We start from the raw sequence: 20,468 nt of genomic DNA, 5'->3' as shown, positions 1-20,468 counted from the left end.
ACTTGATATTTAAATTTATATTATCTTTTAAAAATCTCATGTCAGTGAAGTCTTGTCATATTATTTCTTGCCATTAGGAGACTTAAAACCTTTCAAAACATCAGGAATATATACAAATGTATATCCTTTACTTACTAAACCCTCATGTTTGCACATGTTGACTGTATACAGGCAACTCTTACTGTTTTGGACAAGTACATTCTGCGGATGAATGTATTTTTATCCTTCATGCAGATTATTTCTAAACAAGTTTACGTCATATAGATTGGCACACAGCAAATGAGACATCCATTTTCAAACATCTCCATCCACGGAGATAAAAATTCTCATCTGTCAGACCAAAAGCTGTCAAATGCTAAAACAGAGCACCTTGTTGATTAGTAATTCTCTCTTGGTTACAGGAGAAAGAATACTAAAAATAGTTGGACTGTTATTGTAATTTTCTGTTTTCTGAGGGGAAGAATTTATTGAGTGATTAAAAAATCCAGTCTGCTCATCATATTTATAAATGTTATTAAAAATCTTGAATAGTGAAGTGATAGTATTTCAATTAAATTATTCAAAGCAATAAAATCTAAAGGTTATTGTGGAGAATTGCTGAAAGGTCTCATTATACTCTATTACTAGAAATAAAACAGCAGGAAAAAAATGAGTGATGATAAATGCAAAGTAATGCTATGAAAATAATTAAACTGAAGTATTGATAAGCATCAAAATACTGAAAGTAAATAGCTCCATATTAGTTATTATCATTCAAGAAAAATGCCCTGGATTTTTTACAAATGCCATTAAAAAAACAGTGCAAGCAGGATGAATGGTGAATAGCACTAGAAAAAGCCCTGACACTGAACCACAAAACAACAGAAGATCCATTCCATTACTGGAATTCTTCTTGACTACCAAGACAAGATATCCTGGCCATCCCAGCACAACAATAAAATGAAAGAGGTAAGCTAAGGATGAGAGAGAATGATAGTCAGAATTATGTAATGGAAAACCAGAGCTACCTCTGCTTCTTTGCAATAAAAATTGGGGGCTAGAAAAGAAACAAATCCAGAACACAGGAGTGAGGACGGGTGTCAAATTATCCTCTGCTTTTAACCATGCATGAAGATGAGGGCACTTACTAATTCTTAAGAAACTGCTCTAAAATAGACAAGAGGAAGTGGAATTTAGGGTTTTTTTGTTTTTGTTTTTGTTTTTTTTTTAAATACTCAGTGCATAACTGAACTGTCAAACTCATCTCAATCTTAAGTTTTTCTGAGGCCAAAAGCTTAACTAAGGTTCAAAGAAAAGCCTTTGAGGAATTAAGGGAAGGGAAGTAGAAGCTTCATTTTTGCTTTTTCTTTCATGCTTTCCTAAGTGATCATAACTCACCATCCTCAGAATTGACTACACTGAATTTTGCTACAGTTAAAAAAAAAGTTAAATAGTTTACTAATACCACCAAAATGTTTTTTATTCCTTTTGTTTTTAAAAATAAATAAAGAAAATCAAAACAATCCCCAACACACTGTAGGATCTGCAGTATGGTTTTCAGTGTGAATGACAGCGCAAACATTTTTATTTATTTAAGTATACTTTCACAAATGACTTAAACCTTAAAAATTTAGTTGTCACTTTGCTGATATATGTGAAACATAGAGATAATTAACCTGCAAGTTAAAGTAACCTGGTTTAGCCAATAACCAATTCCTTGAAAGAGCCAAAATAAGTAACTCATCTCCTTGATTTCAGTCTTATTTTTTAAACCAGATATTGTCCTTTTCTTTCCTCATATTGATGTCTGGGAAAAAAGAATACTAATTTATGCGATGGGAACACTCAACAACATCTTGCACATTTTGTTTCATCATGATTATAAAGTAATTCCTTGCAGGCAAACCACTTGTTTTAAATATACTTTCCATGCCTACTTTTATACAGTATAGAATAGAATAGAATAGAATAGAATAGAATAGAATAGAATAGAATAGAATTTTATTTTCAAACCATAAAGCTGCAGACTCTTCACTGGGTCAAACAAACAACCTTTATTATTTAGTTGATTGACCAAATTCGTACTCACACACAGGGCTTTAAATGAAATGTCACATGTGCAGGAGGGTCTGGTGGTCTTGCTAAGGTGAACAGTCTAATGTGCAATATCATAGCAAACTTCTTGCTACATATTACAGACCAGCAATTAAGAAACCAGAAGCAATACTGTGGGATTCAAATTGTTCTGCATGAATTTTATCACCTGCACCAAAATAATTTCTTCTGATCTGCCACTGGTGAAAAATCTGCCCTAGAAAAAGGAAGCAGTAAGACCAGCCTAAAATTGCTGATGAATATAGACTCACCAAGCAAGTTGTAAGTATCTCTTTAAACTACAGCGACATCTCAAGAGCATTCTCAGTTTAATGGTCAGTGTGAAATCCCTGCTCAGGTTCATGTGTCTGGTTCATCTGAAAGGGCTGGCTCTGGCAGTAAGGCTGAGCCTCTTATATTGATTCCTTCATGTGTCAGAAAGAGATCACTGAGGAATTACTTTCACAGACTGAGTAAGTCTTGGAATATCTAAAGAGGTCTTAATCCACTTATAGTGGGAGTATCAGCCCTTAAACCACACAAGATGTGGCAAAGTATCTAAATTGCCTTGAAGCAGCTGGGAACTAAGCCTAGGAAAAAGATACTGTTACTGTGGCATGTCAACTTCATGACACAAATATGAAGACATTTGATTAATTATGTGCTCTTTGCACTGTTATCCATTTTGTAGCTTTACAGCAGAAAGAACCAGTAGTCTATACTGCATATCAATAACTATATAAAAATTCAGTCAGTTGAAAAATAATGGAGTTTAATTTTCAAATGAAAAATTGAAACATTTTTGGTGTACATCTCCACCCCTAAATGTTGACTTTGAGGGGGAGATTTAGGATTATTTTCGTCAAGCTTAAAATAAGCGCTTTAAACAACACAAGTGCTGCTCAATCAGCTAGTATTCATTATTAGGAAAAGCTACAGTTTGAAAACTTACATCTAAGAAAAGTCAAGAATCAAGTCCACAAGTTGTGATGACTCTCTCTCAAATACACTGATTTTTGAACGTACTCATAATAATTTGATTTGTTAAGCAATGTTTAGGAACAAAAAGCTGTGAAGAGCTAAAGTGCTAAGACATTTTAGGCCTTGACAGAATCTCTGAATTTTATTTCCTTGATTATCAAAACTTGTGTGTGGAATTGACAGAGATGTTGCACACTGGGAAAAACAGAACCCAGTACAGCTAAAACAGCTGCTAAAATTTTTCCTTAGCACTGTTTTAAAATAATTACTGTACTAATTATTTATTGTTGCAAGTATTTTTGAAGAATGTGCAAGTGTAAATTATTTATTTTGACAGGCATAAAAGATGAGTTTTAATGATGCAACTGTGCTGCTGCTCAGCATCATATTTTGGGAAATATTTTGCCTGTTGAGGTTCTTTGAAAGAGGAAAAAAACTGGCATCCCCCCACCCACACTATAGCTTATTTAGAAACAAACATAAGATTACAAAACCATGGAGGATGAAATTGTATGTAAATAGAGATTTCATGTTATGCTGTTGCACAGAAGAAATTCAGATGGCTAATAAAAAATGTGCAAAACAAATGTCATATACCTAAAACTGACAGAATTGTTACAGGTGCTGTATGTACACAGATTATTTGTAACTTTGGTCTGTACTAGATAGGAGTTCCTATATACAGTAAACATATTAAGTATGTTTGAGGTAAAATAATTTCTTTTTGCAATATTAGACAGAGAAAGACCTTCAAGGAACTACACCCTACTTTAAGATGTTTTAATTGTTCCCACTGAAACAAACTGGCCTCAAAGTTTATTTTCAATAAATAAATAATTTTTTGTTTCCCATAGATCTCAATTTTTTCATAAATAGTTCTGGCATAAATAACTTCCAGCGTGAAATTAGTAAATTTTTATTTCACTGAAAGGCTCTTCTTCCTTAGTGATTTTTCACTTTAATTAGCTGGATCAGTGAGAACAGATAATATTCTTAAATGATTGGTAACAAAATTCTTCCTATCAATGGTATAGAGCAAGGTGAGATAAAAGGATTGAAGCTAAACAGTCAGTAAGATATTTAGGCACTTACAAGGAAGTCTGGAAGACATTGTAGCCTGAATTAAAACAACATAAAACTCTGCATTCACCTGTTGCCTCACCACAGTGATTTCTAATAATAGAATCTGATCTGATAAACACCCACAGAAAACTGTACAGGCAGATGATCACCAGTCACAAGTGACTAGGATAATGTATGCAAATATATTGGACAGCAGTTTTTAAAGTGGTAATTGGTTCAATTCCTGATCATCTGACCGCACAGTTGTAAACAATCTTTTTAAAGTGGTCATGTCACCGCAGCTGCAATCTGCCCTCTACATAATAGCTCCCTATTACAGAGCACTCACACGTAAAATGAATGATCAGTATCTGCTTCTCTCATTCTCCCAAGGGATGCTAACCATGTCAAATAAAAATGCTTTGCTTAAAGGGATAAAAATGTGAATCAGAAAAAATGATTTTGCATGTGTTAGAAAGCACAGAACTCCTAAGGACAGTATAGCTCCTTACAGTATCAAAATTAAGAGCTTGTTCAGAAAATATATTTGCATGTTTGGATATAAATCAAAATTATACAGTCCTATATAACAGGAGTGATGTAGAATTTCATTCATAATGAAAAAACTTGACTGCATTTAATAGCCATGAACCTTTAAAAATCAGCAGATTTTAAAGCTTGAAAAGCTTCTAGGCTCTCCCTCCCTCTCCCTGCTCCCCAGTCTCCCCTTCTCGTTTGTTGACCCTGCATCCCATTCTGAGGCACTGAGACCTAACACCAGCCTTAGGTTCCTCACATACACCTCGGTCCCTGGCACTTTAGGATCAGAAGTACTTGGCTGTCAGATATCTATGGATTTTATCAAATCTGTGTTGGCCACAAAGGTGAATCTGCAAAACATCTCCTCCTAGGCATTCCTACTGTTTGTATTTTCCACATAGCTAATATTGGATAATTTCCAATATGTTAGTATCAGTTCCAAATGTGATTGCTAATGTAAAACCTTGACTGGAGAACACATTCTGGTTTTCACTTTTACTAGGTTGACAGAAAAATAATGGAGCAGCCAGTTGTGTTTCAAGACTCTGAGATTAATCCTACCTACTTAATCATGGGTCTTTTGATTTGTCATATTTCAATTATATGCCAATTTTCATACTAAGTAAACATCAACCCCAAATGGAGCGCAGTGTCTAGCTAGTAATTGGACATGACACCCCACAAAGACTTAATTTTGCATAAAACCTACCAAAGAACTAGCAGTCAGCTACAGAATAAATCTTAACAACCAGTTAGCAACGTCCTGCTGGCAGCACCCACACAGACCTGAAGCCATTTGCAAAATGGAAGCTGCAGACAGCAAAGGAAATGTGTCAGCAAAGACACAGGGATTCAGTCATGCACTGGAACCCCTGCTGGAAGGAACCCAATCTACCAACTGAGATCCAGCTGCAGCTTTGAAATATGTTAACTTGTGGGACAGACAGTGGTTTCTAACTCTGGCTTGGAGGCAAAATTTTCACTACTAAAAATATGGATACCTGTTACTGAGTAAGATTGATGGGAAAAAAAAAAGTAATCACATTCGAATCAAAAGTAATTGTCATGAAAACTTTGCTTCAGTTAATAAATGTTCAAAATTTTTTTCTCAGTCCTGATCTACATTTATCTACTTTTCTCTTATTATGTTTTCTAGGCATTTATCTTAAAATTCACTCTCATCAAAACTTCTGAAGAAGGTATAAAAACATTATTCCATTTCACTGACATGATCAGTGTAATTTCTGAGGGCAATATTTCATGTAATCTTCAGAAAATTCATAAGCAATGTGAAAACTCATTTGAATAGTTTATTACATCCTTGATTTGGTATAAATAAAACTGTTCTATTCTACTGTTTTATCCTTGTCATGTAATCCCAATATTCATTGCTGCAATAAATTAAGTCTTATAAACAACAAAACATCATAAAACAAACTCAAGAGATGCTGCAAATAGGGAACAAAAAGGAAATTATCTAGTGCAATCTTTCTGAGTGAAAAACCCTTGAAACATGTTGCAGCCAGTCAGTTAATAATTGCTTTGTAAATCTAAAACAAAGTAGAGGGGATAAAACTAATAAATAAGTCATAAAGTACAATTTTTACTTCTTTGGAGTGATTATGATTCCCTGGAGGGAAGAGGGGCACAAAAAGGCTGGTTAATGTTCAAGGATCACCTCTGCCAAGCTCAGGAATGAGCATCACAATGAAAAAGAAGTCAGGAAAAAATGACAGAAGGCTTATATGGATGAACGAGGAGCTCCTGGACAAACTCAGAAAGGAAGCCAACAGAGGGTGGATGCAAGAACAGGTAGCCTGGAAGGAATACAGAAATTTTCCAAGAAGCCAGGGATTGTGTTAGGAAAGCTGACAGAAGTCCTGACAGAATTAAAATTGGCCAGGTCAACAGGAAAAGTACATCAGTGATAAAGGGAAGACTAGGGAAAATGTGGGCCCTCTCAGAAGCAAAATGGGAAACCTGACTGCCCAGGACATGGAGAAGGCTGAGGTCATCAACAACTTCTGTGCCTTGGTCTTCATGGACAAGTGCTCCAGCCACACCGCCCAGGTTGCAGAAGGCAAAGGTGGGGACTGGGGGAATGAAGAATTGCCCAATATAAGAGAGAAGCAGGCTTGAGAGTATCTAAGGAGCATGAAGGTGCACAAGTCCATGGGACCTGCTCATCTGCTCATTCTGAGGGAACGGGCTGAGGAGGTGGCTAAGCCACTAACCATCAGATGTGAGAAGTCATGTCAGTCCACTGAAGTTCCCACTGACTGGAAAAGGGAAAAAGTAACCCCCACTTACGTAAAAAAGAGAAATAAGGAAGACACAGGAAACTACAACTCTTCCAGCCTCACCTCAGGTCAGAAAGATCATGGAAACAAATCCTCCTGGAAGCTTTGCAAAGACACATGTAAAATGAGGAGGTGACTGGTGATAGCTAACTCAAGTTCACTAAGGGCAAATCATTACTGACAAATTGGGCAGCCTTCTATGACAGGGTCTATTACTGCCACTGTCAACCATGTTCAAAATGTCATAACAAAGAACCTGTTTTCATATTTCCTCCAGTGTAGTTATTATGCTTGTGCTGGAAAACACATATAATCCTTACAAATAAATAATGTGTCACACAAAATATATGCTTGCACAGTTGCTGAATATTATGACAAATTTTAATACTACTCTGAAAACACACTGGTCTCTCTCCCTTATTCACTCAGGCTGAACAGAACACATGATGGGTGTTAAAAATCCAGGTGCCATCTTCATTGCACCATGCTAGAATATTTGGATATTTATTTTTAACAATCTTAAGCTACTTAATGTTCTTAAAAAAAGTTTATTTGCTCTTAAAAATTTAACATTTAAATAGTCTACTTCAATATTTTACTTCGTATTTGTAATGTATTCCGCTGTTCCCGTGTCAAGAAGCCCACACTAAAAAGGTGTTGAAATTCTGCCATGCAAGTATTCATATGCCTCACCTGAACATCTCTTGTCTTGGCTCCCTATTACTCATTAAAAAAAGGCACTCTTTGAATCCTTTCATTATTATAAAGAGACCTGAACATACACTTTATTTTTTCAATCAAACATAGAAACAAGCTCTCATCATATTTTTTTAAGGGATATAAGTTCTGAACATTTTTAGAGCACTAAAAACTCTCAGGACAGACCTCAGAAAACAATTCATGTAATTCTAGTACTACTTCACTTAGTATTTAGTATGCATATGCTCCAATTCCAAGATAAATTAAAGTATGAAAATAGCATAGAATGCACTTATAAATATGAAAAAAATAATTTTCAGAGAATTTGAGAAAAATCAATAGACATGAAGGTAAATATTTCAGAAAGTGATATATTTAGTATAAATCAAGATGAAAAAGTTCACCGCTTTTGAGTACACTTCTGCACCCTCCTAACTGATGGAAGATTGCCAAACTGTGGTCTGAGTCATAAGGTGAACAGAAATGTCTTAGGAATGTTTTGCTCATGCTGTTTGCGGCACAAGAAATTCATTAACTTCATTAGTAAGATATTTAGGTAAAGTGTTACATGTATTAAAATGTTTTTACAGACTTAAATATTCAAAAATCTTGAAAGCGTACTGTCATACAAATGACTAATGTCTGCAATCAGAAAACAAAAGTAATCTACCAGTTCCTCCAGAAAAGAAGAAAGGAAAGCAAAAAACATTGACAAATGGAAATAATAAAATACCTAGAAAATATATCAGGACATCAACTGTGACACTTAATGGCCTGTTTGGCATCTCCCTGGGACAAAAAAATGAAAGACAAAAGTTCAACAGAACAGGATGAAGGGATTTTTTTCCTTAGCTTTAAAAAGGAACAAACTCAATGCAACAAAACCATAACCTGTCAAGAATAATGTTACAAGTGACTTACAGGAACCAGGAATTTTTTTATTTCTTCCAAGGCATGACTCATACGAGAATACGCCTCCCCAGGTGGAGCAAACACTTCAATTAATACGTGGAGCTCATCACTCAAGTGTGCATATTTGGCTTCTCCACTTTTCCTTAGTTCTTCCTCCTATGAAGAAAGGGTGGATTTGGTTTTTAAAACTGGAAATCTACTAATTTTGCAGTGATTTAGCATTCACAGACAACATGACAGAAGGACACAGTATAAGCAAACTTTTAAATTCTTTGAGAAATAAAAGTCTAGTTCAAGCCACTTAAAGATTTAAAAATCAGTTTTGAGTGTTTGAATGATAGAACCAGCATAATTATCATCTACACCAGATTTTAATCAGCAGAGTGAAAAGATGGTAAATACTCGAGAAGGAAGTACTGACATATTAAATCCATAATGGAAAAGCTGCATTCATCTGTCTGAATCTTAGCTCTTAACAACAAAAAACCCCATAAAATAAAGATGCATTTAACCATTTTGGAACACTATTGTTTAGTAAACTCTTTAGGTTCTTCAATAAATATCTGCAACCTGTATATTTTAGTACCACCAAGGAAAATTATGCCCTAGGACTTTTACTTGAGACACAGAATCACAGGATAATTTGGGTGAGAAGAGACCTAAAGAGTATGCACTTCCAGTGCTCCTGCCATGAACAGACACCTTCCACTAAATCAGGTTGCTCAGGGCCCCATCCAACCTGGCCTTCAACAATCCCAGGGATGGGGCATCTACAACTTCTCTGGTCAAACTGCTCCAGTGTCTCACCACACTCATAGTGAAGAACCTTTTTCCTAATGTTTAACCTAAACCCTACTCTCATTCAGTTTAAAGCCACTACCCCTTGTCCCCTCACTACGTGCCTTTTCACAAAGTCCCTCTCCAGCTTTCTTGCCCTCTTTCTGTTCTTGAAAGGTGCCATAAATTTACCCTGAGCCTTCTCTTCTCCAGGCTGAGCAATCTAAATTCTCTTCATAGCAGATTGGCTCCAGCACTGATCATCTTCATGGCCCTCCTGTGGACTTGCTCTGACAGATTCGCGTGCTTCTTATGCCAAGGGCCCCTGAGCTGCTCTCAGAACTCAGTGAGTCTGAGTTCCAGCCCCAGTCTCAATTCAGGGTACCTATGCAACATGGTGTACAGCTCAGATGGTGAATCACCACACCTAGATATAGCTCAACCGTCGTTGGGTCCCAATTTTCTAGCTATAAAATAAGCATAATAATCCTACTTCATGTTAATGTTCTGAAATGTCAATCCACTTTCTTACACAAAGTTTTGAGATAGCAAATGTAAATTGCAAAATACATTTGTAGTAGTTACTGCTCCATAAAAATCAAAGACATAGAATAGTGATCATGTTAGTGGTACTGGCTATGACACCATAATGAAAAATGTAGTCCATTACTACACAAGATAGCCATAAGTAATGCTAAAGAAATGATGAGTTGAACTCTCAGTCTTCAAAAATATTTTGAGAAATGTAATTTAGAAGAAAATATGTATATACAGAAAACATTATCACAGAAAAAAGAAGTAAACAAATTTGCTTGAAAATGGTGAAGAGGTCACAGCTTTTTAGTATATACTAAAATCATAGTTTATGAACATTTAGTTAAGATATAAAAACTGTAACAAAAGATTAAAATTCTTACTGATTTAGCTTATTTAATTCTGCATTAAGTTTACTTATTTCAGCATTGACTAATTTATACCACTGCTTGCTACAAAAAAAAATTGCAGAATGCTATGCTCCTAACAATAAGTATTCAGTTCTTTTTATCTACGTTAGAAAATCCAGCCTCAAGGACTTTTTTATTTTCCAGAGAATATACAAAACCTACATCCTGCAGCTCCAGTACCCAAGATCTGTCTCCATGCTAACTCAACATTTTGCAGATTATGATAAAATCGTAATCTCAATAAATGTGAACTATTATTTTATTTTTAAATTTGAAAATGGACATATTTGTTTGCAACTGAAACTAGAAAATTAAGATAAGATGTAATTGCCTCAGTATTTTTATTTTTACAGTTAAATGATCTTTGGCATTTTAGCTTATCACTGAAATCTCATTGAAATTTCCGTAAGAACCATAGCATAATATAAAAGCCCACCATGAGATGTTTCCAATTTTCTGGAAAAAAAAAAATCACACATTTGATTACTTCTTCTGGAAGAATTTGGTATGGAGTTTTCAGTAGAATTAAGCTGTAATAGTTGTAAAGATACATCCTAGTGATTGCTGTAAGTTTCTTCCCTGCATCTTTTTAAAGTTTCTGAGGGGAAAAAAAACAACAAAAAAAACCAATAAATGCCAGAAAGCCACAAAAGTTATCTTTCAGGAAAAGACTACCTAATAAACTTAGAATTTAGAAACTGGACCTTTTTTTTCAGATGTAGAAAAAGCAAAAGAATAATATTTGGCTCATTATTTTGATGAGGATTTTGGACAGCTAAGACATTAGCAACATGATTTTATAATGCATACCTGGAATATGTTACCACTGCCTCTTCAGTGGTAACAATGGTAATTATGATAATGGTTTCTCTTCTAGTTCCTGAACAAACACAGGTTTTCTTACAAGGCATAATTTGATAACCTGCCTCTTTAGTTCAGCACATGCTTTCTGTCACTACTTGGGAGCTTACTCCTATAGCTGTTGGAAACCACAGGCTGAGGTTTCAGAGATACTACACTTTTCCTTGTGAGGATACCTAATGAGGTTTCTTCTTGTGGAACACATGGGGTTAAACACTGAATTTTCACACAGTGTGTCTTCCCATCAGAGGGTAAAATGTCACAATAATGCTCCTTTTATTACAAGTGTATGTACAGAGACAAAGAAACTTAAGGAAAACTATGGATGAGTAGGAACTCTCAGACTGTGTGAGCACTGCACCAAGCTCTCCTTCCCAAAGCCAGTGACTATGACTGAGTATCTGGGGACTGAATGTAGCCTTATATTTAATCCTGTGTCAGGTATCAGGCATCTAACAAGCAAACAACAGACATGACTCACACTGTTGAGGAGACACTTGCTGGTATGGCAGGTGATACCTACTGCAGCTAATACAGCTTTCCAAGGGCAGTACAGAACAGGCCCTCCCAGGAGCACAGGAAGATGGACAGCGCCTTTGCAGATCTTCATTAGCAAGCAGCACATCCCAACTGCACAGCAGAATGATCAGTGCCCTGGACCCAGTATTCACACTGCTTCTATTTAGGATGACAGTACTGCCCCTTGTGTAGCACAGCAGTGGGTTTTGCCTCCTACTAGTTGTACTCTGGTTGCAATAACTGAGCTCCCAATAGAAGCCAGAGAGCCTTTATGGAGCCCAACCTTGATTTAGTTTCATAGGAGAGGAATCCAGTTAAAACCCTGTGAGCTCTGCTCACTTTAAATAATGGGAATTGGGAATGATCAGGAGGCTCTCCCCTAAACTGTGCTTCTGAGTCAAATGAAAACACTAATGAATAACACCCCATGTAGGACTGGTAAGGACTGAAATGGACGATGAGACTTTCAAGCACCTGGTACATTAAGGCAGAATAAGTGAGATCATCATAAATCTATTTTTCAAGGTGTTCTTTACAAGGCTATCTGGGTGCTAATGGCCTTCCAAGGCCCTAGTAGCCTCTATTGCACCAGTGCAATTACTTGTGGACTTTGGCTGTTTCTCATAAAACTCTGCCTTAATCACCTCTGAGGTTCAGGTATTCCTCATGGTGCTGTCTGTATCTTCTGGCAGATCCTCATAGCTTTTTACATTCTACAATTCCCTACAACATATCCAGCAGTTTTCTAGACCCTGTTCAGATTGCACAGCCTTGCCAGTGTCCACCCAACAGCCAAGTTGTTCCCTCACAGCCTAAGCACAGAAATGATAACTGCTCAAGCTTACCCATGTAGACGCAAAATGAATCACAGTAGATGGTGATGTGCATCGCAAGCCTGATGGATTCACTGAATCAAAATGCAGTTAAGTCTCAGGCACTGGACCTTAGGGTAGAAAAACAACAAACCTGGGACCTGATCAGTTCTGCTTTATAAAAGGAAAGGAATAGATTCCTTGGTTTCTGGGTTAGTGATGGCAATTGCTCTTGGTACTGACTCTCAGGTTCATAGTATGGTTCGTAGTTCAGGGTGACAATGTTTTACTTCAGTGTCAGTTGAGCACAGCAGAGAAAACATGTATCACCCTCCAGAAACAACTTCCCCTCATCCTGATCCTCTTCTACTTCATTCTGCATGTCAATTCCCTTCACTTCTCAAGAGTGACAGAACCCAACTCCCCTCATACACTTTACTTCAGGCTTCATTCCCTTCATTCTCTCTTCCTCTCATTCTTAGAGTGTCTGTCACACAGTGCTGAAGTCCATCCACCCTCAACATGATGCATGGCTCTATAACCCACTCCCTCCTAAGGGTAACAGGTGTTTTGAAACATCTACTGTGTTTTATAATTTCCAGTTGGCTAAAGCAGGGAAAATGAGTTATAAAACTCTACAGCGGAAATATTAGGAGTACCAACCTCTGCAAAAATGAAGTATGTGAGTGATAGGAACATAAAGGCCAAGAAAATTATGAATTATCTCTGGATGTGAGAGGAGCCTTAACATTTTAAAAGGATATGTGTTGACAGAGAACTGCTTTCTGTCTGGAAGCCTCACCAAAATGCTTGAATAAAAAGACTAGAATAAAGTTGAAAGAAATGGAGTTTGCAAAGAAAACAGTTACACAGTCCAGATTGATGAATCAGAAGTGTCCTCATAATACTGAAATAACAGGATATCAAAGAATAATAGAAAAGAAACTTGCAGTAGGCATTGTGTAGATCTCAGAGATAAATTTAATCAATACAATACAAAGAACTTCCTATAATGAAACAAATACAGCTACGAAAAGAAACAATGGGTGCTTGAGGAACAAGACGAGAATTGCAAGGGATTTCATATCTTGCAAGAATTTACAAAGAAAAGCACAGTGCAGAGACTAGACAAAGACCATAATCACAGGGCTGCTGCTACACAGGCATTATTCATAATATCAGTGGGCAATGCTACAGAAGAAAATTAATGAGCATGCAGTTTGACAAATGCAAACCTATTAATCTGGACGTAAATAAAAAAATCAAAATGTTGTCTGCCACACTGACTGTACTATAAGTAACAGTGAACTCATTTACTGGGGGTACTGGGTTTGGAGTTAAAAAAAACTTTCTGGTCCAAGATCCCAGCAGTGGAGAAACAAAGAGTACAGAATGAAGCTAAAAGACCTAAGCAATTCCTTGACTCTTATTTTTAAACCAGTTATTCTCACTCCAGGAAGAAGAAGAAATAAGAAGAAATAATATGGAGGTGGTGAGTACCTGAAGAGAACTCACATAGCAGTGCAAAGACAGTGGGTGTACAACACCTGCAGTCAACCACAGAGACCCCATTATGAAATGCAGGCATTAGAAAGAATATTGCCTGTAAGAGAAAATTACTGGAGATACAGGTGACAACAATTATATTCCTATACTTGATCCATCATTAAAATTTTCATTGTTACTTTGGTGAAATGGAGCAGAGAATTGTGTACATACAGTACTGTCTTGGGCAAACAGGTCCTTCAGTGCTTTATTTCCTGATGCTTTTCAAAATGAAATGCAACAAAATTTTAATGGCTAGGAGGTACTAAACCATACCTAGATCAACTTTTTGTTTAGAGAGGTGAAAAGGAAAAAAAAAAAAGACTAATCAGCAGAAGAATGTGATGATAAGACAACCACTATGGAAAGAACCCTAACAGCTGACATGAAGGTTAAATGAAGAAAAAATATAAATTCTTTGAAGAAAATAAAGTTTAGGAAAAAGATTAACACACTAAAGTGGTATGTACCAAAACTGAGGCACCAGACAGTGACCACTGTGACCAAGAACTGGTGATCTATGCTTAAATTCCCTGTCAGAAAACTAAGAGTTCACTATGTTTCTGCATTTGTATAAATCTAAGCAGAATCTAAAACAGCATACGTAAGAACCACCCAGGCACTAAAAAATTGCTCCCTGTATTAACCAAGCCAAAGATGTTTATTGAACACAATCAATGAATTTCAAGTTTGCAAAGCTTACGTGAGAAATCAAAGATCCTCAAGAAATGCATGATTAACATACCTAAAGATGCTTCATAGGATTATGTTCATCTTAAAACTTATGATCACAACTAGGATCACTGCAATCCAGACACCTTCAGATTCAGGAAGAAGACTTTGCCTTAATTTACGAGAGTAGAAAATGTCATGCTTTATTTATGAAAGGCTAATTAGCAATTTGTTGCAACCAAGTTACAATGTAGTTTGCTTGAACTTCAAACAAGATGTTACACTTTTACTGTGGGCAAAAACATATGTTAAAAGAAGCATTTTCTTTTTTTTTTTTTTTCCCTTTAATCCAAGATTTATTAGAAGTTTAGTTCCATAGTAATGATTACAGCTCAAATTCCATGCAGGTAAAAATTACACATAAACCAGCTTTGTAGTGTCTGACTCTTTCCCTGGTTTTACACTCACCCTTCTACTGCCCTGGGGATCCTAAGGTTGATGGCTTCAGCGTGGAGAGGACAACTCTGATGTGAGTTGCAGTACTCTGAGTTCTTTGATGCAAGGTACTGCATTGGGTTTGCATGGCCAGGTTTTGGTAGCAGTGGGGGGTACAGGGCTGGCTTCTGTGAGAAGCTGCCAGAAGCTTCCTCAGTGTCTGGCAGAGCCAATCCCAGATGGCTCCAAGACAGATGTGCTGCTGGCCATGGTTGGGCCAATCAGAAATGGTGCTAACACCCCTGTGGTAACGTATTTAAGGAGAAGAAAGAAAAAGTTATGTCTCAGATGTAATTGTGGCCAGAGAACAGTGGGGTGAGAAAATGTCAGAGGAACAGCTCTGCAGACTGCAAGGTCAGCACAGGTGGGGCAGGAGATGCTCCAGGTGCCAGAGCTGAGATTCCCCTGCAGCCCCTGGTGCAGCCCATGGTGAGGCAGCTGTGCCCCTGCAGCCCTTGGAGGGCCTCAGGGATGCAGAGACACCTGCAGCCCATGGAGGGCCTCAGGGATGCAGAGACACACCTGCAGCCCTTGGTGGAGCTCCACACTGGAGCAGTTGAATGCCTAGGATGAGGCTGTGACCCCATGGGAGGCCTGTGCTGGAGCAGGCTCCTGGCAGGGACCTGTGGAGAGAGGAGCCCAAGCCTGAGTGGGTTTCCTTGCAGGACTTTTCTCTGTGGGTACCCAGAGTGGAGCAGCCTGTCCTTGAAGGACTGCATCCCACGAACAGAGACCCACACTGCAGCATTATGAAGAGAATTGTTGCCTGTGGGATTGACTGATGTTGGAAAAACTCATGGAGGGAGGGACCCCACGTCTCCTGTGGGAGGGACCCCACGCTTGATCAGGGGAAGGACTCCTCTTCCTGACCAGCGGCAGAAATAATTGGTGGTTAACTAAGCAGACTGTAACCCTCATTCCCTGTCTCCCTGCACCACTGGGGGAGAGGAGGTAGATCTGGTAAGGAGGGGGAAGTGGGGAGAAAGGTAGTTTTTAGGTCTTATTTTGCTTCTCATTATCCTGCTCTGATTTTGTTAGTAACAACTAATATCTCTAATTCTAGCCTGTTTTGCCCTTCACAGTATTTGGTGAGATCTCTCTCTGTGTTTACCTCAACCCATGAATCCTTTGTTATATTTTCTCTCCCCTCTGCAATTGTGGAGGAGAGTGATAGAAAGGCTTTGGTAGGTGCCTGGCATCCAGATGAACACAATCCACTACAGACACATAAAACTGACAGCAATAATTTCTTCTTCCTCTCTCCAGGAAGCACAGGGGGTTATTTTTATGTTGCTATATACATTGTTCTTTCTCCATTTTTTAGCAACTCCATTTCCCATCCAAATTCACTAGATATGGTAAGTTTTACACCTGCTGTGTATGTTTTTAGTTTTGCTCTCTTTGTTACTCGTGAAGTGATTTTACCCAGATCCCAATGTTGTGTCCCTTTAATGACCTGCAGCTGACCTTGATTCCTGGTCCCTGCTTATAGTCCAGGAGTCTTCCTTATCATCCCATGCCTTTGCTTTCTATGCCTCCACTTCCACCCCAACCCTGTACTCCCCTGTGCATCACTTTTAATCTAGGGCCACAGCAGCACCCTCCACAAAGAATAATGATTTATTATTGCTATCATTAATTACAGATATGGTACCAACCTAGGGAAAAAATAAAGCAGTGAAGGCAAAAATCACTCATTAGACAAAGGCTGCTAGAAGTCAGCAAGCTCAAAGGGAGCTGGGGACAGACCCTGAACAGTCTAGAGAAAGGCTGGCAGGTCCCAGCCCTGTGCTACGGTTTTAGCACAAAACCTGCAACCTGCAACAGGTGATGGCAACCACATTTCCTGGGACACAGGGCTACCAGTGTCAGTGAAAAGACAACATAAGGAACTAATTGCCTCTGATGACCAGTTCTGAAAAGCACTTTTGGGATACAGAGATATTTTTTTCAGCTACACATGTGTAATTTTCAACCTAAATATATAGCTGGATGAGGCCTTTTGCATTCAATGCACTCCTTAGCTCCACCAATGTTAGGTTAAACACGTGCCCAGCTCAGGGTATAAGCAATTGCTTGGGCTCTGCCACAGTGTAAACTGTGATGGCTACAGCTATGCTGAGGATGAGTCTCTGCACAAAAGGATCAAAACTACTGAGCACAGACTGATTTCCCAAACTTCACCATCCCTTTAGGAAGGGCTCCTCACTATGATATAGGGTTTTGCTTAACTACACCCAGGCTGCTGACAGCCAATGCCAAATCACCGCACTCAAAAGGATAAATACAGCTATTTAGTGATTTGAAAAAATGAAGAGTAGAGAGATATAATAAAGGCTGTTGACACTGTAAGAGCTTTAAGAGCTTACTGTGTCAAAAATAAAGCAACAAGTCTCTGGCAGAAGAGAAACATCATTTGAGGAAAGCAGATATAACTTCATTTACACTGGTTGGAGGAAAATATACCTTCTTTTCCTCTGGTGTAATTTTTACTTTCCAGTAATAATTTTACTGGTTCTCTTACATCAATGTAGCTCTATTTCATTATGTTTGGAGCCAACAGTTTTATAAAATTTTTATTGCCTTTTTTTTTTTTTTTTTTTTAGAGAGAGAGAGAGCATGAAGAGTCACCTTGAAGTGATACAAATGTTATAGACACTAGAAAACTCTACTAATGTTTTAGGTAATTCAGTAAGCTAGCTGATGACAAATTATCAGTCATCATGAAAAGCAGGTTAACTGTATTTATGCTAAGAATTCCATAAACTGACAATAATTTATCAAAAAATTCTTATTAATCAAGAAACATTCATCTTTATATCTGTTATGCATATAGTGTTTGCAAAAACTGTGCTTAATAAAAACCAGTATTGGTTATTTAAAATGTACAAACAGGAAAATTTAAATTAAATATCTGTATCACCTTTTTGTTCCTTCTCTGTCATTAAGTTTTATTATGATTGTATTAGTCCTATAAGAACAATTTTTTTTCCTCCAAAGAATAAATACCACTTGTATCACAAGACTTGCAAGGGATATTCTGTTTTTAATAGGGACTTGTACGAAAAAATACATTTTGTAGTTCTCCAGGCTCTGAATGAATTTTTTTGCTACAAACTATTGAACTGAAATAAAAGTAAATTCCAGTTGTAGTCAAATACTTTAAAGACTTTGGGTTTGGTCACCCGAAGGAAATAGTAGAAAGAGTATTTCTACCATGGAGAAAATTCTGGAGGGAAAAAATCCACGTCTAAGCTATTTTATGCATAAGAAGAACAAAAGACTTGTATTTTGAAACAATCCATCAGAAGAGGTCTAATGTGTACACTTAACTTTGACTATAAAGAAGCCTGAAGCTCGTCTTTGGCAATTAATTTATTTATATTTAAGCCAAATTTCATGATGAAGGCTCCAAGTACACACTTGAAAGTAAATACTTGGTTAACCACTCACTTGATGAAGGATCCTTTCCAAATACAGGCCTAGAGAACAGATCCACTGATGAATGTAGGTTTTACTTCAAAGCCTAATTGCTACTGCAGATGCCTACATAAAAAGACCTCCAAGCTTTCCCAATCTTACTCACTTAGCTTATAGCTGCAGAAGAACTTAAACACCCAGGATTTAGGCATGATTTTGATCCTAAATACCAAATTGTAGCCATCTAATTTCGTGTTCAGTTGCTTCCTCTCCCTGAAATCCACAGATGCCAGAATTGTCCACAGTAATACCCCTCAGACTGAAGTGTCTGGGCAGCAGTGCCACATGAGGGTGAAGGAGATTTGATAAGTCTTTCAGGCTTAAGCTTCTCTGGGATTCCTAAAGTAACCAGGGACTAACTAAGACAGATGTTCCCAATACACTCCTATTGAATACAAGAGGAGCTGCTGCCCTTTTCCTTAATGAGGTAGCAGTTGGAGAGCTCATCAGTTACACATTATGGCAGTCAGGAAATAGGTGTTCATTTTAGAGAAGTTGCTAGATGAATCCCACAAGAACCATTTGGGAACGTGTTCTTTTCAACTATTCATAAGTGATCCAGAAAATGAGTTGAATAGTAATAAAAATTCTCCAGAGATAAAGACCACCTCTTTTTGTGTGCACAGAGTCTAGAAAATGTTATTTCAGGAGAAAGATTTTGAAAGCATTACTTTCAGGTCTTCAGAAAGAATTTGCTCAGTGTATCACATCAATTAGAGTATTTTCTATAAGGCAATTTTTAAGAAAGGAAGATAAATGAAACTGCAAAGCCTCTACTAGACCATTTTGGTCTAATTAAAAAAAAAATTCGTCCAATTTAAAAAAGTTTAGAAACAAAACAGATCAAGATGAAAAGAATTATTACGAATATGGAAATATTTTCATATGAGAAGTTAAACACCAAAGTCTTGGCAATCTTGATGTTCCTGTAGTTCAGGATGTCCTTAAACAATTAATTCTTGGAAAGCCTTTCAATTTTCACTGGCTCTTATGTTCTTACCCAAACTTTTCAACCTGCAGCTTTCAGGAGTTGCAGACTGAGCACATTGTCACGTTTTCCTGTCTCATTTGGAACTGTGAACCCATGAACGTGGGGCATGATGTGTTGCATACCTAGAGAAAAATCCCCAACACACAGATATATTATGTTTTTGTTCTATGACAGCTGCAATTGCTTGCTGATGTACCTTTTATCACCTATTACACAAACATGTATGCTTAAGGCAGTTATGTGTCAAATATGGAACCCACTTCTGATGTTAGAGATCCTATTACTAATTAGCATTCAAATGAGCTCAAAACAGTATTACAGGTGCTTCATCTAGAAAGCAAGGCAACACTTCAGCCACTCTGATTGCTCATTATAATCAGAACTGAAAGAGTGCAGAGGAGAGCGATTTACAGCCACTTTCAGCTGCAAATTCAGGAATCATGCCTTCTGCAAGATGTGTGGAGAACTGCCAGCTGCCTTCACCTCTTCACCTCCTGCGGTGGCAGCCTCCTCCTCTCCTTCCATGCACAGGGACTTTCTGAAGGATAATGTTGTTGTGTCTCTGATGAACCCTTTCAAATCCAACTGGGAGGCCCCTGCAAGCTCAAACTGATGATCCCATTTAACTCCTCCTTGCTTTTTCTAACAAGTCTCCACCATTGTGCAAGATTGCATGTTAATGTTTTGTACTCTGAAACACAGAGTAAAGTGGAACCTGTGATACAGAAAATGTACTTCCCTAAATACAGGATATAAGGGAAGTGACTTCTCCCTGATTGCCATATTGGCCTAAGCAGGGTAATGG

The 20,468-nt window shown here is 37.6% G+C and overlaps 1 protein-coding gene across 13 annotated transcripts in view; it reads right to left on the bottom strand.

Moving 5' to 3' along the window:
- The window catches only part of KHDRBS2 (KH RNA binding domain containing, signal transduction associated 2), a 359,384-nt gene that overhangs the window by 195,906 nt on the left and 143,010 nt on the right, over nt 1–20,468 (bottom strand). For all 13 annotated transcript variants that reach the window (XR_008429897.1, XR_008429895.1, XR_008429898.1 and 10 more), the window contains exon 4: nt 8,577–8,723. Coding sequence is in view for 4 of the 13 variants with exons in the window: in XM_053938158.1 (XP_053794133.1) it covers nt 8,577–8,723 (147 nt within the window). In the remaining 9 variants the exon portion in view is untranslated. The remainder of the gene's footprint in view (nt 1–8,576; nt 8,724–20,468) is intronic.

This window comes from Vidua chalybeata, chromosome 3 (assembly GCF_026979565.1).
Source record: "Vidua chalybeata isolate OUT-0048 chromosome 3, bVidCha1 merged haplotype, whole genome shotgun sequence".
NCBI lineage: Eukaryota > Metazoa > Chordata > Aves > Passeriformes > Viduidae > Vidua > Vidua chalybeata.
Note: the sequence above shows the minus strand (reverse complement) of the source record. Positions and strands in the feature narration are given on the sequence as shown.